This window comes from Geospiza fortis, unplaced genomic scaffold, assembly GCF_000277835.1.
Source record: "Geospiza fortis unplaced genomic scaffold, GeoFor_1.0 scaffold130, whole genome shotgun sequence".
Classification (NCBI taxonomy): Eukaryota; Metazoa; Chordata; class Aves; order Passeriformes; family Thraupidae; genus Geospiza; species Geospiza fortis.
In genome coordinates this window covers 4,583,497-4,606,663 of record NW_005054300.1, presented here as the reverse complement: position 1 = coordinate 4,606,663, position 23,167 = coordinate 4,583,497, and the positions used below count along the sequence as shown (strand labels likewise).

The window sequence follows — 23,167 nt, the reverse complement described above, 5'->3', positions numbered from 1 at the left end:
TTGCTGCGACACGTCAGGAACACGGCACTGCAGTCCTCTCTGCTTCCTAAAGCATCTTCTCTGGGACCAGAGACACAAGCAGCCAGGGAAGGCTGCAGGAAATGGTGGGCAGTGCTCAGTTCTGACGCCCTCAAAGGTCAGAAACACAAAGGGGTAGAGCAAGGTTGTTCCAACCCCAAACCAGCTCAGGCCCTCAAACTTTCTTAGCAATGGCTGTGGAGCTGACAGTCTCATGGAGCACATACAATGGCTTTGTCCTGACTGACAAGCTGCTGATGTTAAACTGTGCCAGGACAGGTGAACAACCCCTGGATGATCCTAACTCTTCCCCACAGCACACGTTCCTCTATTCCCAGCTCACTACAGATGTGCCTGTGGTGGCACAGCCCTTTCCCTTGTAAACATCTGGGCTGCTGCTGTACCTGAGACCCTCAGTTCACCCACAGCTGATCCTGGAGCTGCAGGAACACCAACACAGCCTCTGCTGTTAATAGAGTCCCTGCAACTCCATATACAATGGGTGCCCTGAGGATCACTGACACAATAGAGTGAATTAAGTCAAAAAGAACAGCCAAGAGTCTGCACTCACCCTCTGAGGAAATTAAAGCCATGTGCACATACTAGGAGGTTCCCATAGGCATCAACTTTCAGCAGGTTTCCATAGTGGGTGTCAAACACCAGGCCTCTGTTAAGAAAGCAATTTAGGATATGAAAAGGCAAGTGCATTAAGGGGTGACCATTTTAGCAGCACTTACAACAGCTCTAGAACAGCTTTGCTCACTTGGCATGGGGCATCAGAACAGAGCTGCTGTTATGATGCAGATGGGGGCCCTACTGTCCCTTTTAGCTGGCAGCAGGTGAGCAGCCAGAGCCCAGCATCACCAGGCAGCAGAGACACCTGACCTCTCCCCACAGTGGTTAACCTGAGAGGCTCAGCTGTGCATCTACCAGGGGAGCTGTGAGCCTCTTCCACAGGGTCACAAACCTGACACCCCTGTCGGGCTGCAAGGAACAGTGAGGTGTGATAAAGGAATTTCTCTCTGCTTTTTCATGGCTCTGTCACAGACAAAGCCAGATGGGACATGTAACCATGGCACATCACTCTGGACGTGCCCGGTTCTGTCTCATTCATCTAGCAGCTTGCATCTGGCAAACACAGCCTTCCCACAGAGATATCCCTTCTGTCCCCTCCCTGGGATGAAGGTGGTGGATTTAACAGAGCTCTCATCACGGGTTTGTGAGGGCTATGCCTTGTTACAGGCAAGGGCACAGCCAGCAGCAACTCTCAGTGTAAAATGTGCTGAGAGGAGGGAAGGAAGGAGGCTGCCAGACCGAAACTGGAACAAACCAACAGACCCTCTGGTCCAGTCTTTTGTAAAGAAACTCCAAAGGAGTCAAAGAAGCAAATTCCAGCAAAGGCACAAGTGGAAAGAACTCAAAAGGTGCAGAGGTAGATCAAAAGCTTTGTTCACATTAATGTCCTTTTTACCTCTCCCACCAGAAGACAAAAGTTAGTAATTTTGCACCATTCTATTCTTGTTTACTGTCACCTTAATTTTCAGGATGTCTTATGCACCACAACACTACTAATTAAAATCATTAAAGAAAAATGTTCTGAGACATCCCAGCAGCCTCTTGGACAGTAATGGCTCATCCTCCCCCTGATTCTGATTTCACTCCCAATCCAATTGTGTCTCTGCTGTCTTTGCTTTGAAGGGCTATTTTTGGCCCATGTTTTCAGTAGGGTTTGGTTTTTTATGCACATTCCCTCTTTGCTGGCAAGGGTCCATGTGTGCAAAGGCCCCCCACATACTGGATTAGTCTTCTCCCTTCCCCATGATCTGTGGCCAGCCACAGGCTTCACGTCCACAACTGCAAAGCTGGCCTCACATGCTGCCTGTGAACTTCACAGAACCAGCACTGGGGGCCTGGAGCAGGCAGGGTTGGTATCCATGAGTCATTTACCTGGTAGGGAATGCAGGATCATACACAAAATTGAGCAGCTCATGAGGGTATCCAATGGAAACTAATCTTTCTACGGTCAGGTCAAATCCAAGAGATTCGTATTCAGGGGATTTATACACTGTACCAAGATGAGATTTCAGTTAGAAAATTTGAAAACAGCTAGGGGATTAAACAAGAAGGCAATTAAAAGTAATGCACCCATTCTCCCTCCTCCACATACCCTTCCCTCCTTTGATGCCTCGGGTCCCCCAGCCCAGAGCGTGGTGGAATCAGCTCCTGCCCAGGGCTGCAGTGAAGCAGAGCTGCAGTTTCAATTTCAGCAGCAGAGTGCACCAGATGGAATATCCATCAGTTTATCACAGCTCTCTGCATCAGGAAAATGTATTGCAAACAGCAGCTCCTCTCCCTGCAGTCCTGTTAGGCAGATGCATGAACACTCCCTGCTGTATCTGCTCCAACAGGGTTTTGGTTTGCTATGTTTTTGCAAAGCTGATAAAGCAACCAATAAATTGGAGGTTAGAAAGCCTGAAATTCATCACTTCTGTGCTACTGTAACTCCTCTGGATACAATCCCAAAGTTCAGTATTGCTGCAGATTTCATATCAGGGGAATTAATGTTTGTTGCAGACTAAGTTTGCATGAAGGTAGAGCTGTCAAGTTAACACATGATTTGCTTGTTAATAACACCATATGGAACTGCAAAAAATCTGTTCATTATTACCCTTGTGCATCAAAATGCTACTTTTTAAAGCAAGCTCACTGCTCTCACATGTCAGAGGAGCTGCTCATCTGGGACACACATCTTCCCTTCACTCCATGCAAAAGAAACGGACTTGTTCAACCAAGTCATTCCTACCATGCCAATGAACTTCCCATGTGCTGAAAATGTTACTGTTTAATCAGATCATTAAATTTCATCTAAAAGGCAACAGGACAGATGGAAATCACAGGGTTTCTCTGGCAGTGTGTTTACGCTCACTGCACGTCTGCATGAGCCCACTAGATAAGGGGCTAATGTGCACGTTTCAAACACTGAGACAGCTGGATAGTCCTGAAGCTGAGCAAGGATTGTTGGCAATAACAGCCAGGGATTGCTGGTAATAACATGTTGTGAGAAAGAACAGGATGTGGCTGGAGAAGGGGGCTATGTGGAGGCAAGGACAGCACTTTTCTGGGGCAAATGCCCTTGTTCTGGCTCCCCGAGATAAGCACAGCACAGCTCCAGTGCAAGAATGACGTTGAGAAGTGGGCATGGACTGTATGGAGGAGATCAAGACCACCCAAGACCCTCTAACCCATTTTCAGGAAGGTCTGGAAGAATGGAGTGCTCATGGTAACTGATTTCCATAGAAAGCAAGCCCTGTTTTCAAGGTGGGGAAGACTTGGCTATAAAAAGATACCCCCACAAAGCCCTGGGGTGTGTGTGCCCCAGGACACTGGGCACCTCATCAGTGCTGCTGCCAGGACTGGGGATCTCTTTGTCTCATTTTCTTCCTTTCTGTCTTTCCCTCTTCAATTCATCTCTTTCTCTCTTCCCCTTTACCCTACCCCTTCATCCAACCCCCACTGCTGTGTGCTTATACTAGAAGGTCAGGGATTAACACACCAGTTCTCATGCCAAGTGTAATTTACTAATAAAACTTTGTGAGCTTCTGTGGATGCCCTGACTTTTGTCATTCCTTTCAAACACAAGCACCTACAAATCCTGGGTGCTCCCTTCCCCTTAGGAGTGGGATACCATAATGTTGCTGTCTTAAACTGGTCCTAAGATAGACAAACACAACCCTTGACTGCAATGAGGGTTACCATGGGTTCAATGGGTCCAACTGCCTCCAACACTTGAGTATTACAAATTTAGCTGAAAACGTGCAAGTTACACAGTAAACTCATTAGAGGACAGATTGCTTTTCCTGAGAGAAATCCAACACATCTGTGGGCCTCATGATATATATTAATACACATTGTCTATACATTGCCCAGCAATCACCAGCATATATATAGATATACTGTGGGATACAGAAGTTTAATCTGAGAGGAGAAAGAAAATATATAAAATATTAAAAAAATAAATTAGAAAGGCAATGACTTTAGATGAAACAAGACTGTCAGAAGATTGAGATCACAGTACCCATGACAGAGGGCTCCGGTTTCTCTTAATAACCTAAAAAGTACCAGAATCCCAAGAATTAATTTTCCCCCTTAAACTAACAGCATTAAAACTGTAATAAGCAAACCTGTAATGGTCTTAAGCAGATAACTAAAATCAATAAAGCAGTTATCAAAATCTTCAAGCAATATTATACCAATGGCAAACACCAACAACATGATGCAACATTCAATGCACGTAGTCTTTTCTATCCTTTAGGAAAGGAAGGATTGATTGAGCTATAGATAGGAATAAGCAATCAAAAGGTACAGCTAATGAGGAAAGCAGTGACTGACAAGGCAGTTCTGGGGAGTGAGCTAGAGTTGGAGGGAGCAATAGGCAGTTAGGTGATGAACAAAATTGTGAGAGTGACACCAGAGCATCATCTGGAACAAGGAATTCCTCTGATTCAGGACAGTAAAGGCACATCCCAAGGAAAACTCTTGTAAGTACACTTGCACACATTCTCAGAATGTCAAGGCTCTGTAAAGCTCCTCGTTAAGTGAAATAGACTCCAATCCCCCTCTCTGTCCATGAAGCTGCTGCACTCCTCCTTCTCAGCCCCCTGGGAAATGGACCACGCTACCAACTCAGTCCATAATACATCACTGCCAACAAAACATTTCTCTGAGGAAGCTCTGGTCTTTCTAAAGTCACCAACCACAGTGATGCTGCCCACACAGGAACCGGGGCAGGAGCACACTGGCACCTCCTCTGGACAAGCAGAAATGGTTCATCCACAGCTCCAGCAGAGCCTTTCCAGGGAAATTGTAGGGCTTTCTGATGAGCAATCTGTGTATCTTTTTAACACTCCACCAGGGAACAGCTGTGTGGGACACAAGGTCAGCTGCTCACAAAATATGCTTGCTCAATTTATTTCTTTCTGTATTTGCCTCTCCATCTTAGAAAATCACCACAGACCTCCTTTTAACTCCCTAAGGAAACAATCTGAAGCACCATTAGGAGAAAGGCTGAAGAAGAGGTATCAACCTCAGCCTTCATCATCCCAAGTCTCTGCTGAGGCAGTACATTAATTAGGATTAATCTAAATGTTTCTTTTGGGGGGACAGTTATTCCCCTTACCTCTCAAGCCCTAGATTTTGCTTCCTTCATGTCTCTTTGAATAACATTAAACTATTAGCTCATTCATGCCTCAGATCCCATCTCTATCTTTCTACTACTCCACGATATCTGGGAAATAAGAGCCTTCTCCTTGACACATGAACTAAACAGAGACACAGGAAACTGGACTCCTGAAAGGACAATAAATGTTCTCTAGTTACCAGCACGCTTACTGTTCCAGGTAAACTTTCCTTTAATTAGACACACAGCTGGGAAGAGCCTGAGGGCTCCCTGAGGCCACCCTGACAGCACCGTACACCACAGCACTGGCTGCATCACCTGGAACCAGCCACAACCCCCTGACATTTCTCATAAGCCTCTGTGAGTAACTGGAGCTTCCTCTGGGCAAACAAACCATCCACCTCCTCAGATCCAGAAAGGACAGGCTGACATCACTGCAACTCTGGCAGCACATTTGGGGAAGATGCCCCAGTTACAGGTGTTACTCCATTATTTCAATGTTGTACTCAGGGCTGGTTGCTCTCTCTCATGTCTTCAGGCAGCCATGACGAAACAGAGTGGAGAGGACAGACCAATACTTTTTTCTGCAGCTGCATGATGAAATCATGGTTTTAAACTTTGCTGGAATAGCCCCTCCCTCAGAACTGGTTGCTGAATCCTGTTACTCTGATGGAGATAGATTGTGTGTCATGGCCGTGTCGTGAATTCAGCTATTTGCCACGCAGTCTCCTGTGCCCAGCTCTTTCACCCAGCTGGGAAGGGCACAATCTCTGAGCATTCCCAGCTCTGTGACAGGGGAGGAGGCAGAGCCACAAACACAGTTGCACACCATCCTTGCCCAACACACATGGGATGACAGTAAAACCAAAGCATGAGCTACGACTTATTCTGATTTCTTTTTCTTACTGCTTGATGGCCACGTCTCTGCCACAAAGCCAAGTTTCCAGCTCCAGAGGAATTGTTATTTTAATAGTCCTGTTCCAACACAGGCAGATGCTTCAGCAGCACAGGGCAATCAGCACCCAGTGCTCATGGATTATGCAACTGGGGTGGAAAGAAAACAACTAAAGATTTTAAAAAAACAGAAGCCAGTTGACAGCATTCCAGCTTCCTCTTAATACCATCACCTGGCTTAACAATACACCATTAAAAGGTAAAAAGCAGTACCCCAGAGTGAACACTGCAAGCCTTCAGGTCTGTGGTGAGTGTCCCTGACTGACACAGGACGTGCTAGCAGGGAAGCTGGTCTGGAATGAGCAGGGTTGTGCAGTAGGAATGCAATTCTCATGCATTTGTGTGATTGTGTTTACCTTTGCTGCCAAGACACATACAGTTACAATTTTATAGCCTTCCTGAAAAGGAAAAAAAATATAAAGAAAAAGAAAAAAAAAAGCTCTCTACAGAGGCTCCAGCTTATGCAAAATGCTGCTGCCAGGATTTTAACTCACATGAGGCAGATGCAGATTCAGAGTGTCACTCCAGGCTTGACGGAGTTACACTGGGCTCCCCTGTTAAAGAAAAAAATCAGACTGATTTTAAAACTGCAACAGCTCTGTGCCATGTGGGACTGTGTCTGCTGGAGCTCTGTCCTCTGGCAAGCTCAGAAGCTGGCCTGGCAGTTATTCCAAATACACTTACAACTGATTTACAGAAGAGGCACAGTTGGTAATCGCGCATCCTACAGGCAAAATTCTGTCCTCATATCCACAAAGCAGTCTTAGATCATCAGCTGAGGGATAATTAGGAGGAAGAGGCTACAAGCACATTGCCCAGGTGGTACAAATCCTTCATGTTTCTCTCAGACGCAGAGGAATTGGTTCAAGAAAAGGGCTTGTGCTCTTTTTGTGGCTTTGCCATTATGGTCCATTCCTCAGTCAGTGACAAATTACTCCTTGCAGGACCCCCTTTCACACCATACAATGCCTGCATGTATGGTCAATGCAGGAGACTTGGGAGACTGAGTCAGGAGCTACTCTGGGAAGCTGAGAAGAGAATTTTGCCCTACACCTTGCAGGTGCTCCCAGGGAGAGCCTTGCACACCAGGTCAGTCTGTGGGCACGTCTGCATTTAAATGTACCCTGGGACACACGTGGGCTGCCACAGGCAAAGCACAACCAGCACCAAACCTGCACACAGAGCTGCTCTGCAGGGCTCTCACTGGCAAGCACATACAGGGAGAACACCAGGGATACTTTGCAACTTACAGGTATGCACAGAGTAATCAAGAATTATCTCTGAGATCCAATTTGCACTAAATACAGAGCTGAACTGGTTGGAATGACGTTGCAAAAATGACCCACAAAAGTATGCAGACCTCCTGGAAGGCTTCTCTGAAAATAAACATTTTAGGCCTGTTTTGTTTCAAAATGAATAGCTGGGGAAGGCTGAAGTGCATGCAATGGCTCTGCTTAAGCTGTGGGGAGGAGAAAATCCTTTAGGGGCAGCCTGTATCTTCCCTTGTTGCTCCCACACACAAAAATTCAGGCAAGGGTGCTTCTCATTGAAGATGTGACATGGTTTGTTCCAGGGCTTGCCAATACTTCTTGCAAGGTACTCATGCATCTTGGGAGAGAAGCAGAAGTTGTAGTTAAAATGATGACCCCTTTCTGCATTGCTTCAGTCATCTCCCATTTGTGAGATGTATTTGCCATCTCAAACTGCACACCTGCCAGCAGTCCTGCCTGCCATTTTATTTCCAATCACTATGGATTTGGTGCTGGGAAAAGCCCTGAATTGGGAACAGTGACAACACACTGACTTCCCATACCACTGAGGCAGCTTTGAGGAAGCAGCTGCCCTTCACCAGAACCTTCATTTAGGAAGGGAAAAACAAGCTCAAGATGTTGCTACAACAGAAGCCTGCAGGGAGAGCAGCTCCTCTGGGCAGGAAGGCAGAGCCAGAACCACTAAACAATGACCTGAAGCACCATTTGCACCTGCCTCCGATCTTCCCCCATCTGTTGCTCTCTTATGATGCCCTGCCACCTCCTGAAGGAGTTTCATCCCTTCCATCTGCCAATTCCTCACCTGCCTTTCCTCCCAGCTGGAAGGCAAGAGCAGCCCAGGGAGAGGTGCTTGTAATGCCCCCCAAACCAAGCCCACACTGTCAGGGCACTTGACAGGAGCAGCTGCTTCCTGCAGGTGGTGCATCCCTGCTCTGCTCCCTTGGGCACACTCTCTGGAGCCCTTCCCCACACAGGTGCTGTCCTCCCCATGCTGTTTGTGCTGTTGACTTGCAGCTGTCCAGATAAGATCAGTATTTCTTAAACTAGAGGTGATGACCTCCTCCAAAGGGGTTGCAAAAAGCTTTAACAAATACTCAATCTTGAGAAATGCTCCCTACTCTCTGGGTTCTCCAGAGGTCACACAAAGACAGATAAGCCAAAATGCAGACACATAATGCACAGGGTTTCGCCTTGTCTCTGAAGCACAGGAAATGCAGCCCAACTACTTTGTGTTAAGTCTTGAAGAAATGAAAGCAAAATAACTAAAACCAGGTTTTTTCAGTTGCTGCTTATTCCCCAGTGAGTAAGGCATGCAAATCAGGCAGTTAGGGACATACATGGGCAGGTGGAGAGCTGCCATGATCCAGATTTGTATGTCTCAGGCACAACATGCATAATTAAGCTTGTACAAATATATTTCTGAAATTACACAAACCTGACTTACACAGCAGGATCAAAGTGTTGCCCTGAATTGCACCACAAGTAAGTAATGTGTAGTGGGTTTGGTTCACCAAGTACACAAGTGTGTATTAGGAATAGATTTATATCAGTGTTGTACTGACAAAAACTGCTCAGTTAAAGCCTTGAGGACTGAGATCCCCTCTTACAAACCCACTCTCTGCAACAGTACAAATATCTATGTATCCTGCCTCAACAACGTCTGTCAAATGAGATCCTAGTGTCCCAGAACAGGATAGCTCTGCCCCAGAACTCTCCATTCTGTCAGTATCTCCTCTGCACATGGCTCCAAAGTCAGGCATTTGGCGTCTGTGACAGCCACCCCTCCACAATAACACCACCTCTGGCGATTTCACACAAGCCCCAAATACTCATTCCTTGGCAATTCTGATCATCTAATCTGCAACTCCAGCTGAGAATCCAGAGGGAAGCAGCCAGTGACCAGTCCTGGAGGTGTTTGGGACACTTAATTAAAAACCAAACCCTACTGAAATAACAATACCAATTAAATGTACTTTAAGTACATTTTAAGTGTTGGGCAAGTGTTGGGCAAGCATTTCACATACTGCCATAGTATGAGGAAAGTGTCTCAGCTGTAGGGCCAGAGGTCTCTGATGATCCCCAGCAGTAACCAGGCAGTGAGGAATGCCATCTGACCTCTACACACTGACCCTCCTTTCAGGGTATCTTATCTTCAAAATTTGCTACAGAGCAATGCCACTTTTCATACACAAGTGGAAAGGAGGAGGATTTCTGCTCCAGCATACTAATGACTTCAGCCTCTGTGTTACAGGGCCTTTTCTAATCAGGCAGGTATTGTCAGGCACTGCCACTGAAATGCAACAAAAGGGGAATGCTAAGGTTTCTCAAGCTATGCTGCTCTCCATGTTAAACTAATTCATTACTTACACAGGGAGGAATCTGAAATGTCATGTTTAAGTTTCACACCTGGGTGTTAACTCCCCTCAGTTTTGACAGTGCAGTCAGACTGCTCAGCTCTGATGGGAGCCCAGGCTCACGCTTGGCTTGCACAGCCTGGCAGGGTGCTGTCACTCTGCTCTGGAAATAAAGCTCAGCATTTTCCTTCCCATGAGAATGACAAAGCCTGCAGAGGTACCTGTACTGTGGGACCCTCTGTAGAAACACTCAGCTGGCTTAGCAATCCCAGAATTGGGGATAAGCACAGACCTCCAGATCCCCTTGCCTTGTATCTCTATTTCCAGCGACACATCAAGTGCTACCCTCAGCTCCTGCCACAGCCACTGAAGGCATTTCACTTCACAGTATCCTCACTGGCCATGAAGGGAAAAACACTCCTATTTAAAGCTCTGGTGTGTCCAGCAGTGGTTTGGGTCATCTCTGCCCACATAAACACGTGCCCTGTGTGCAGGCAATGAGCACCTTTGTGCTGTGCTGACCTGGGAGCTCAGTGCCTGTAAACAAACTGACAAAGTGGTAAACGTGCCTGGCTGCAACCACAAGAAATCCCAAATGAAATCCATGGGACAGCTCATATGTTTTCAATTAGGAACGTGCTGAACTTCTGACTTGCCATTTGTTTATGAACTCGGCTGAACTGTGACCATAAAGGGCTTGTCTACAGTCAAAATGAGTTGAAAACCAATTAGGAACAGTCTCCAGTCCTCTTGTCTCCTGGGGTTTGATTTTAAGCACTTAACCATAAACAAAAATGCACGGTACTATGGAAAGCAGAATTGCAGCATTTCAGCCTACATTTAAATTGACTTTTCATAATACCAAACAAAATGGGTAACAACATTGTTTTGTTTCTTTGAATTTTTATTTTTTTCAGTCTAAAAGAGAAGAAACTGCTGCCAGACTGCCAGATTGAGTATAATTTTCACTTACCCATAGAAACCTTTACAAACACAGAAGTGACCTGGGCAGTAAGACAAAGCTTAGCTTTAAAGCACACTTCAATATTTAATGTGCCTTTTCTATTTCATTAAAAATTATGTGTCTGTAGTGATCAGCAAACAATACCTTGACAAAACCTCCAGGAACATCCCAGAACACTTTTGTATGCTGAACACACGAGCTGCTCTGCCCTGCATGAGCAGCAGATCTCGCACAGCACCTTTGTGCCCACAGATGTTTTTGACTGTAAATCTGGTAACAGAAACCAAGGCAAGGGTCACACATCATCAGAGGGTTGAATCCTTTGGATGTGAGCTCCAGTGGCTCCCTGGCACCCTTTTCTGACCATTCCAAACTCAGGGCTCCGGCTGGAAAGCAGAGCTCCCCTCCAGAGCAGCACCAGGGCTCTGCAGTCCCCAGCCGCAGCAGAGCACCCACTGCAGCCTAAGAGCAGTGGAAAATTCCTTCCCTCTAATGCTCCTGCAAACATCCCCAAGTGCTCAGCACAGCTTTCAGCTCTAAAACCTCTAACCTGGAACTGTATCAGCTCCCCTTCTCCCGCTCTGCATGCTAACAGAGGCAGGATTTGTTGTTGCTTCACTGTGTGTGCAGCCTGGCTCTGAATTGCTGGGTCCACACCTCAGGTTGTTTCCAGTGCTGCCTTTCTGCTTGTATTAAAAACAAGTGTTGTCAAGTATCATCAGCTTTAACTCTTCCCAAAGCAGGCTTATTAGTGCTCTCATTGGTAAATTCCAGATATTTTTAGCTCTCTGCTGCTGCACTTTGTTTGCCTTCAATGTAACAAAGATTTGGGCTGTTTGAATATGCCTCAGAGGCTGGCAGAGCAGAGCTTAGTGTTGGAAAGATTTCTTCTGCTGAATAAAAATGAACGGCTTGAGGTAAGAGCAGCAGCACTGAGGTCACATTGTGCATGTTGAGAGAGGCAACTCAGACAGACTCTGCATTTCAAGGAAACTTCAGTTTGTCTATATTTTAATAGTTGGCATAACTTTCCTTTGCACTGGATTAATATTTTAAAAATTACTAGAGTCACCTGCTCTTTCACAGGAAATGTTTAGTTTCCGTGACACAACAGAATGCTTTTTGTGCTTAACAAATGGCCTTCACAATTCACCTCTCTCAGATACAGCCCACTGTGAGTTATAATCCCATATTGGAAATATCCCTGCATTTCCATGGAAACAAACTACTTTGCCAAAATATGGGCTTAGTTCTTCAGTAGACTATTGAACAGGGAAGAAATAGTTGCTTGGGCTTCAGGTTCAAACATAATTTTCTATCATCTAGAAATAAGAAGCAAATTACTCAAAGGCCTAGAAGTCATTAATATAAAATATCTAAAGCATTTTTCAGGTTTATCAGCATCCAAACAGATTCAGCTTCTTATTTTCCTCCATATTCACTGAAGAGAGTGAGCCTCCAAGGCTACACATTTGTTTAACAGTGTGCACCTGGGCTTAGACGCAGCACAAGTGCCCGTGCTGGCAAGAAGCCACCTACAGAAGTTTTTCTGTAGTGCTAAAATAAGGCATTCACAAAGCAATGGCACACATGTGATCTCAGAGTTAAAGCCTTCTGTACTCTCAGCTTTGGTTCCTCCTACAGAGTAAGCTGTTGGAGTCATCACAAGGGTATTTGCAACTTAATAGTACTTCTGTTGTGGTATTAAGATTACTAGATAAGGGGGTCGATTAGATTGAAAAAATGCCTCCCTATTTTCATCGAGCTTGCCTTGGTATACTAACAGCCTGCTGACCCAGCTTGGTGTTATCATCTTGTTTTTAAGAGCAAGAAAACAGAATATAGCAGCTTTTGAAACTTTCCTTACACTGTGAAGACTCGTTCTTTCAGCAGCTTCTGTTTATCACTGTGATTCTTCAAGAATCCACAGACAGCAGATTAGCAGTTTGTCAGTCGGTGATTTACTGGGACAGAGCAAGCACCACATGCTCCCTCCACTCCTCATTCCCAATGCCAGCATGTGAGATCCCACAGCTCCAGACCTCATTTGCTCATTACACAGCTTTAAATGGTCAGGCTCTGAAGAGCAGCAACACAAAGAGAGCAGGGACAATAATCACTGCACTGGTATTTGAAAAGACATCCAGCTCAAAGCATACTTGGAACAATTTGGCTTCTCCGTCTGCCTTTAGCTTTAACACACCAATGGCTAACCCTGCCTCTGAAATCTGCAAAATCTGCACCTGTCAAACTGGCAATGTGCAAATGTGAAAAGGCAGACAGCAGATGTGCAACAGTCAGGGCATCTCCCAGTCCTGGCTAGGAGAATTGGAAGGCTTCTCCTGCACATCTACCAACTCCCTTCTCCAGCCACCACATTATTTCTGCATGACACAAAGAACTGTGTTATCCAGCAAACTGGGAAAGAAGCAAAACTGCTTAGTATCTCCCCAAAAGAGCCTCAAAGCCTGTGGTCCTTACATCACGATGAAACTAAAGGCAAACCTTTAACCTAAGCAGGAGAGCCTCGTTAGAACACTTGCATTAGAGTTCAGCACTAATAAACAGACAGTAACAGCACCTGAACTGACATCCAGATATGCTGCAGTTGTTTACAAGCTCAGTAGTTTAAGTATTCAGCTCAGTCTTTCATGTATAAAACTCCCACATTTATGATTTGTTTTTCATTTGTGCCATCCAGAATTTTTTTTCATACAAGGTACAAATTCATGAGTCTCATTTCTCATGAAAATTAAACAAAACTGAAACACAGGAACCTGATAGACTCAGCTACAGTAAAAACAGTAGATGGACTGAAGAACCAGTTCTCAATTCTGCTGTCACAGTTTCTCCCAGATCACACACAGCAACAATCCAATTCTGCCTTCTGGCTGAGTGTATCTTTTCCAGAGTCAACAGGTAAAGGAAAGCATTTAAAAAATGAGATGAGGGTGTGAAAAAATTTCCTCTTCCAAATTGCAAGGATGGCTTTGACACAAACACCTACCTGAGGAAAGGGCAAAACCTGTTTATGCATGTTGCACTTTGGATTGAGTTGGGAAAGACTAAACCTGTCTTTCCCATATCTTTTCCCATGTGATGAGAAGGGAAATGCTACAAGCTGAAAGCATAAGCAATTTTGCAATAAAATCTTTGCAGTGTACCAAACCTTGGCATTAAATTGGCAATGTTTCCAGGACACAAGCTATATTCCAATCAGATTATGTTGCATTAATCACATTTGCACACAATAAAACCAGTATTTTTCAAGCTTCATTTCCCCTCCTTTTTTATTGAAACCATTTTCAGCAGCCATTGATAATTTCATTATCACTTTCTGGAGAACACAGAAGCAGCAATGAATTAAGCACAGGAAAGGCATTCCAAATGAAAGCACCCTGTCTGCTGATATTACCTCTTATCTACTTCAGAGACAGAAGATAAACTTTCAACAAGGCTGTAACTTTTGGAGAAGAAGAGTAGTCACAGAGGAGTCTTTTCAAGCACAATTGAGTTTGTAATTCTTACTATCCCTCTCCATCTGCCAACGGCCCAGTGTGAAATTACAGCCAGTTTGGGAACCCCACTGCTTTAGCTCTGCTCCTGTCAAGGGACATCTATCCATCACCTCATTGTGCAGCCTGTCCCATTTAAGAGCTGGTAATGCCAAGGCCTCCTGCATTATTTGGATCCAGATCCAATAATTAAGTGTAGCTCATACTGAGTAGGAAGTAGCCAAATAAAATGCTGTGTGAAACCAGTCTCTCTCTGCTGCATTTCCAATGAGTGTCACCAACTCCTCAGGCTCAGGTGAGTGTCACAGTGAAGACTCTCCACTGACATACCTTTATTTTACTTTATGCACTTAGCAGTAAACACAAAATGGAGAAGGCTGTGAATCTTTTGGATTGCATGCAACATTTTCCTTTACCAAAGCATGAGCAGTTTTGACAGCACTGGTGAAAACAGGCAGGCAGACCAGAATTGTTAGTGACTGTTGATCTTCTGGCTGGATGAATAAGCAGAGATGAATCACTCAGATAATAAATGAAACTACTATTTAGCAAACAAAAAATAACAGCAAAAGGACCTTCAATCTCTCTAATTTAAACAGGAATTGTTCAATAATTCTCAGTTCTGCCCTGAATTGCAGCAAATTCAGCAAAGGAGCACCGTAGGGAACTAGCAGGGCCTCACTCCCAGGCTGGCAGGCAGCAAGGTCAGAGGCAGGGAATGAAGGGCTGCATAACATCACAGAAACTTGTCTTAACCTCCACTAACAGCAAGGGCTGAAATAGCTGATGACTCCTGCTCGTGTCAACTGCAGCAAGACTTTAAACAGAAACTACTTAACTAAGCACACAAACCACAGTCAACCCCTGCTGCTCTTCCTGCTCCTTCCACCTGCTTCCCAGTAACACCCAGCTTTAAAAAGCATTGTTTTATGTACTAAATGTGATTCCCAAACAGACTGAATAGGAAGAGGACAGTCAGTTTCATACATAACACAGATTTCTGAGCCTCTAGTATTACTGTATCTAGAACATTAACCTAGGGACATTTGGGAGTTTCCATACACGTAAGACATCTTATTCAATCCATGAGAATACAACAACAATCCTTTATGGGAAAACAAGAAATCTACACCTGTGAGAGTTATTTCAATTTGATTTCATTTTATTTTCTCAGCAGTCAAAATTAATTCTAGATGTAATCACTGTGATTACAAATGCAGCTATTTAAGGTCCATCATTTCTCAGACAAAAAAGCTAAAACCTTCAGGCTCTTCTGCACAGAAAGACTTTGTTTGCCCAACCCAACCATTAACAGTATTTCTCAACCCTATGCAAGGAAAGAGACAAGCACAATCAAAGGAAAGAGGAGTTATTTACAAAAATTTGAAGTTTAACCTAATTTTGGCTCGAAAGCAAACAAAATCACTGTGGAAATGCTGTATCAGATAGCCTTGAATTCTTTTAAATTCTTATTAAAATGTTCTTTAATTTAATACTTCTAAGAAGTACTCCTCTATAAATTAACACATGAAATTGTACTTTATGTGCAATGTAACATGATGATACTCAAACTGCTCTCAGCTGGCAAGCTGACATTCTCAGACATGCTGGTAGTAGAACATGATCACTGCAGTGTGTGCATGGAGCTGTTACTACAGACTTCAAAATGCAAATGCCATGTCCCTACCAAAATTAGATTATTCTAGACAGAAAAGATGGTTATTGTAAGTAGAGCTGTGTCCTTAAATTCATAAGGTACAGGAATAAAACTGTCTCGAGCTTCTAAAGTTCAATATACATGAAATGATTCTGAGTTTTCTGGTACAGAACCACCTCCTAAGGAAGACTTTTGGTATGATTCTGAGTTTTCTGGTACAGAACCTAAGGAAGACTTTTGGCGCTACCAGTGGTCATTGATTTGGAAAGAAGAAACAGACAAGACAGGAGTACTTCTTTACAAGACAGGTAATTCAATGTGTATCAAAATGATCATTCTGAGATGGCAAATGTATGACTGTCATCAGTCTATTTCTGATGTGAAAGTACACAACAGAAGGGGATGTCACATACAGATTTTGGCAGGGTCAACGACTCTGCCTGCCTTAAGTTGTTGAATAGGAAGATTGTGCTCAGATATTTTAAAAAACTTTACAGAAAAGTGACCTAGCAATGTCTGAAAGTACAAATGCAGAAAATGAGACGAGGAGCTAATGACACTGGAGATGCTTCTGTTCTTTTCTTTGGCCTATTTACGTGTTTTGAATGGTCTCCAAAAGGCTTCTGCTCAGCATGAGCCATCTGGTATGCAGATACCATTTCCAGATGTTAAATTACACATAAACTGGCTTTTTACTTTTTTTTTTTCCTTTTTTAATCAAGAGAAGTAGCATGTCCATGTGAAAGAGGGGGTAAAGGATAATGTGACCAATCAGAAAACACAACAGGGTCTCTATAGCACATTACTGTAATACTTCCCTTGTCCCACTTCTTCATTATAACTTCCAATTAATTTATTATAATTGTAATCATATTCTAACACTGCACTCTTAAAGCCCCTGCAGTGGATAAGTGTTTTTCCTTGTATGCAAGCTATAAGTAGCTAATAATGGTCAGATAATAAAAGCCCACATGGAGAGGGAAAGGATGAGTCTGAGACATAAGAAAATAAACAGGTAATTTCAAAGGTAAATTTCCAGTTTGAGTGGAAAAAAGGGAAATAGTACTTACCAGTTATAATGTTTTTCATCTGCAAAAGGCTTTCCAACCTAATTACATTCTCACAACTCCTAGTGAAATGATCTGCAGCTATTATCTCTGTTGTACCATGGACGAAGTCACAGGATAGCAGCTTACCCCAGAGGGGTCCAGATTTCCAGTTTTCTGCTCAGACCACATCCCATTTCTTTCTCTACCTCACACTCTGTCTCTCAACTCCCCCAAATGCACTGACTTTGCCTGCTCAGCTGGAGCACTGCGATCTTCCAGCCTCAAAAGCCCCAAGTTTTTATGTCCCTGGTACTGCTTTAGGATGCTTGGGAACATTCACATTTTTTCCTTTCATCAAATCAAGCATCATTTTGTGGATAGCAACACATTTGCTATGTGTTTACAGGAACAAGAAACATTTGAGTAAAATAAACAGTCGGATAAGTGAGGACAGTGCTGAAGCTGTCCTTCTGTCAGGATGGAAATTATCAATAAACGTCATGCTCCACCACCAGCCCCACTGGGATCACCTGGGTCCTTGGGAAGTGCCACCACTTCCTTTGCAAAAGGCACAGAAGTTGTTTTTCTGTTACTGAAGTGAAACTCACAACTTTTATTTTCTTTTATTTCTAAAGCATTTATTCTTGAACACCTGTTTTTCATGCACCCCTTAAAAGCACTGCCACAAGACTGTCACAGCTGGGAAATACAAACAGAAAGCATGTGCCTGCAGTCATATCCAGCACAGATTAACAATACACTTCATGACTTTAAAAGTGGCAAGAACTTTAAACAGATGTATAAATAAGGTGGGCAACAACCAAACCTTTTACATGTAACTGCTTCCTTGTAGATAAAAGAACACAAGGAACTGATCTAAATATGAACTGCAATTACCTGCCACAGTCTCCAGAACTGCTCCTTGCAGCTGAACCATGAGCCTATGGAAACCTTCCTGCCCCTCACTTAGCCTCTGACCCCAGCTCTGACCCCCACACTGTCCCAGCCACATTACTCATCTCTCATTCCTTCTCAGTACACAGTAACCAGATGACCATAGCTGACATACTGCATTAACCTATTATTAGGTGCCCCTGACACTCTACCTCACATTTTCTCAGTTCATATACACAACAACTCTAAACTGAAATATTAGTGGTGATAGGAACTTTTTATCCATAACCTTGGAAGTGGCAATGAGAAAGAAGGCAGGATGGTACACGACATCCTCAGTTACAGCCTGTGTGACACTATAACCCAGGAAAGTGGAAGCGAGCTTTTTATCTCTTCCTTCCTTAAAATACATAACATGAAAGTCTGACTATGAAGAAAATGGTAGCTTTATTTCGTCTCATCAAAAGTCTCAGGGAACTTGCCTGTTGAAAGATGGAGAAGTCAGGCAAATAATTTTATGAAACCAAAAGATCTTATGCAATCTCCCAAAGCTTGTCTGTCACAAAGAATGGGCAAAGCTTTACAAATTAACTTGTTCAGCTGACACAAGGCACTGCCCCTGCCATGCCTCTTCTCAAAATCAGTCACTGATGTGGCTAAACCAGGAAGGGGAAAGAGGAAAACCTATTCAAAAATCACTCTCCCAGGACGAGGAGAACCTGCTGGCCAAAGGTGTAGCCTGCTACATGCACCAAGGATGAAAGAAATCACCTTGTTATTCAAAGCCAAGCATGCACAAGGGGCAATGTCAAAATACAGTGGAATCTAAGGAAGCAGACTCATTAAGCTTTGGTTTTCTCAACACCCATAATCACCTGAAACTGTACCCCAGTAACATGGCTTGTGACCAAATACAGCTTGCAGATAACAAATTTAAGGGAAACACCCAAAATGAGAGTGCAAGGAATAGTGAAAGATATATTTACTAATAGAAGAAGCACCTATTAACTGGAGTAGCCCAATCAGCTTTTTGCTGGTTTTTGCTCAGCAAGAAGCAATATTCCAAACTAAGCCAGTGTTCAAAAAACTTAAGAAGATACTCACCAGCAAGTGTATAGTCCATATCAAAACCAAAGCACTTTATCTTTTCCATGGCTAAGCTTCTGTTTACAAAGACCCTGAAAAGAGAGAAGAACTATCACCAGAGGTACGAGCATTTTCAAAATACCCACGTTTTAGAACAAACACATTCTGCCACTGTCAGGATGTCGGGCTTGCATAGGTCAAAATCAGCAAATATACCTGAAAACAGAGTCAAGTGTCATTTTTTGCGAGTTCTCCTGAAGCAAAGCCATGACTTTGCAGAATTATTCTAATTATTGGTATGCTGTCCAAAGACATACACGCATGCATGCACACACACGCGGCCTTCCATGTGACCTGCAAACATTCCTAAGAATACAAGTGCAAAATCTCCTGAAGCAGAATGCAGACCTCAAAGGATATGAAACTGGAAGCAGTAGATGCAAAGCAATATAATTCGCTTGATTAAAACAAATTATTAGTAAGATATAAGAAGGAAAATAAAATAATTTCTGTGAATGAATTCACAGCATTTGCTTCCTATTTGGAGCTATATCTGGAAATTCAAAGCAAATCCAAACAGATCCATTTTCACATTTTCACCAATACCATTAAAAACATCTAATAAAGCTCTGGAAAAGAGTAACTGAGAAAAAAATTCATACACAAGATATGCCATTTCTATTGAGAAATTTTTTTATTTCTAACTCCTCTGAAACTTGCCAACTGCTATTTTGTAAATTCGACTTTTACATTAATGCTTATTACAAAGAGACTCTAGGCTGAATGCTTCCAGGCCCTTTTAGATGACAGCATTAATACATTATATCCAATTTAGTTCAAGTAAGTAACAGGGTAAAGAAATAGGTCAGAGAATACAATAAAAGCTTTTCTTGCTTCCTGTTCCAACTACGACAGTAACTAAGCTGCTTATGTTTCCCCAGAACTTTAAAGCATAAAGCAGATCTGTAATTCAACAGGACTTCTTTCCACTGCCTTATCTGAACTTCAAAAATGAGAGTCAGAACTCATCTGTGGGAGGGAAGCTGAGCTTTTCAACACTCATCTCAGACCGAAATCCCTGCACCGCTCCAGCTGTGATGCCGAGACAAAATTCTCCCGTAGGAGAAAAGTCCCAGAGCCTTCGCTTGTACTCTGATTTCAGCATGTGAAAATTCTCCAAATATTTACTAAGTGCACTGCCCTCAGTGCAGTAATTATCCTCTGAGGAGCGGCATCGGCAGCGCTGCGGGGCCGGTCAGGACAGCGAGACACAAAGGAGACGGCAAGTGAGAGCCGGGCGCTGCACGTTCAGAGAGCTGGGAAAGATGGGGAAGATGGGGGAGCTGGGGGAGCTGGAAGGAGCCCCAGGAGGTTCTGCTCCGGGCAGGTGGCCGGCATTAGCAGCCCTGTCAATCTGCCACAGCCCCGATTTCGCAGCGATCCGCTCAGCCCGGGTGCTGCGCGGTGCTCTTACCTCATCTCTCACCGATGTGCTCCTTGCTCAGCTTGCAGCAGTCTGATTCAGCTACTTGTCTGAATCATATTACAGAATTCCTTTAAAGCTTCCCTGGTACTCATGCAATTTTGCTTGGATCTGATTTGACTTCAGAAGATCATTATGCCTGAACTGAGCCTTAAAGCACTGTATATCTTCTTGGACAGCGTTCTAGAAAACACATCTGTGGCTAATTTAACCAGTCACTGGATATTGTTGTTGTTCCACACAAATCCACTTGGAATACAGTTTCTCTGGCAATAGTGTACTTTCCCTCTAACCTTGCACACTCTCTCTGGGAGTCACTGTTTCCTGGCAAAGTGCCTGCCTTTGACAATGGGGCTTGTCACCAAGGGGCCTTGGAGGCTATAGATGACTCTCTTTTCTAATAGATTTATGTGTTACCTAAAGAAGACAAAGTGATAGGATGAACACTGGAAACCGGCAAAGAAATGCCTTTTGGAAATATGAGATGTGCTCCTAAGTCACTAAAATTCTCTCCTGAAATAGCTGGCTTTTGAGTAGGTGGAGCAAATTATCCGAATCTGCAATCTGAATCCCTGTTTGTCTTTTAACATCGAGACAGCTCTGATTTACAAGAGACCAAGGAGAAGCACTATTTAGTACTAAATACAGTCTGATACTTTGTACAATGCATATGATTACATGGAGGTGGTGCTGCTGCTGCTGTCAGGAAACATTATTTATCAGCTAATTCAAGCATAATTTCTGATCTCATGTTGGTGCAGCTTGTTTCTGAGAATGCAGAGCTTTAAGAAGGAATAACATACCTCCAGGAGACACCAGAAACATTTTTTGTCTAACCTGCAGAGTCCAGTTCTACTCTTGCCTTTAGGTTTAAACCCTGCAGCACCGTTTTCTGACTGTCTTTACAGGACAGAAGCAAGAAGGGAAATTTAAAGAAGATCACAAGATCATTTCAGAATTGCAACATTTGGTAAGTTTCCCAAATGAGGACAGAAACCACCCAGTACTAAGACACAGCTGAATGCACTCACAAAAAGGGTAATATGACAGTGCCTGTGAAAGGCACAAACAAGGGAGCTGTGACCCAAGAGATCTGTTCCAGTCCAGCCTGCCTGTGTTTAGATGATGACAACACCAAACTGACCAAAAACCGTGGAAAGATCACCAAACCTCTGACAGATGTCATCCTTTGCATTTGTAGTATTTAGAAACTGAACCCAAAACCAGCACAATTTGAGACTGAAGATCTGGGAAAGTTTTCTGAACAACAAAACAAATAGCGCCCACTAGTATATTTTTGCTCCAAAATAAGTCTTTTGGAAAATTACCACAGCAGAACCTTTTGGTAACAGCTGGTGAAGATGCCTCTTTCTCCACCAATTTGCACTTATTGCCTCTGACCTACAAACTGCACTGGCAGGGTCTAATGACACCCCAGCCTGGCAGATTTCAAGGCATCCTACCAACTGATCTGATGTGGTAATTACTTCGCCCACCAGTGCTGGAGTGAGACAGAGCAAATATTAAAAAAGCTAAAGAAGGTTATTACACAACATGTTCAGGACAGGAAATGAGAACACTTTAATCAATTTAAACTTGCATATGCCTTGGCAGATTAAATGCAGACTAAACAGTGGTAAAAAAAATATAAAAGGGACCATTTTTACTTCTCTTGTGAAGGCCAAGATAGATGTTGGTTTATTTTGAAGACACTCAGGACCTCAGTTTTAAATCCTGATAAAGAAATCTCCCATGAACAGTGCTCCCCTAGGCACAAGGGAGTAAGTAGCTACTTACAAATATTTACTCCCAGAAACTGACTGGCTTAATTTGGGGTTTTACTCCAAGTAGTAAATATCTGCAGTGTCCTAGAAACTAAAATTAAAAACTGAGATTAAATCTCTAGCACAGTTTCTGGGAAGAGTCAGGTGCTTCAGAAGCTGCAGACTTAGCCCATTCCAAAGCAGTTCTTAAATTCTAACTGAAGGTACACTAAGCCTGGCTACACGAATACTGATCAAATCATAGGATCACAGATTGGTTTGGGGTCAGAAGGGACCTTCAAGACCATCACATTCCAAGCCCCTGCCATGGGACACCTTCCACCAGATCAGGTTTCCCCAAGCCCCATTCAAGCTGACATTGTGTCCGTTGCCTACAAAAAGGTAACACCTCCTCGGAACAAATGCTATAGAGAAATTACAGGAGTTGTTTTTAATGACTATAAAGCAACAGCAACCTGAGGGCCCTAAGAACCTCGATCACCTGAGGGAAAAGATCCTCTGGTCATGAAAGGAAAGGATGAAATAACAAGGTTTTTTACAGCTCATCCACATGAACAAAAATCAAAGAAGTTTCCAGATTACAAACAGTAGAAATAACATCAGAATAAGAGGAAAACTAAAATGATCTAACATTTTTAGGCAAGGAAGTTTTCGTGTAGAATAATTTCTCCACTTGCCAGAATCAGGAGAAATCACACTCTCCCCTCCCCTGAATTTGGCTTTTTCCATTTAGAAAATAGTCACTTCAACTGGAAGCACTGAAGTTAAAATTTAAGCTGTTCTAAAAACTTCACAGCATTGGGCAGTAAGACAAAACAAACTGCAGGCACAGCATGAGAGCAGCCTCTGCATTCCCTGTGCTGAGGCAGAGGTGAGTATTGCCTAAACCCAGCTGCACACCTGTATGCACCCAGAGCATCTCCTGAAACAGGACGCTGCCTTTCCCTTACCTGCATCTTTTC

General features: G+C 43.5%; 1 protein-coding gene across 1 annotated transcript in view; it reads right to left on the bottom strand.

The window, feature by feature from the left end:
- Positions 1-23,167, bottom strand: part of NT5C2 (5'-nucleotidase, cytosolic II) — a 41,842-nt gene that overhangs the window by 11,820 nt on the left and 6,855 nt on the right. The window contains exons 2-4 of the mRNA XM_005416401.2: positions 18,957-19,030; positions 1,966-2,083; positions 590-685 (exon numbers count right to left, since the gene is read on the bottom strand). Of these exons, the coding sequence (XP_005416458.1) occupies positions 590-685; positions 1,966-2,083; positions 18,957-19,030 (288 nt within the window). The remainder of the gene's footprint in view (positions 1-589; positions 686-1,965; positions 2,084-18,956; positions 19,031-23,167) is intronic.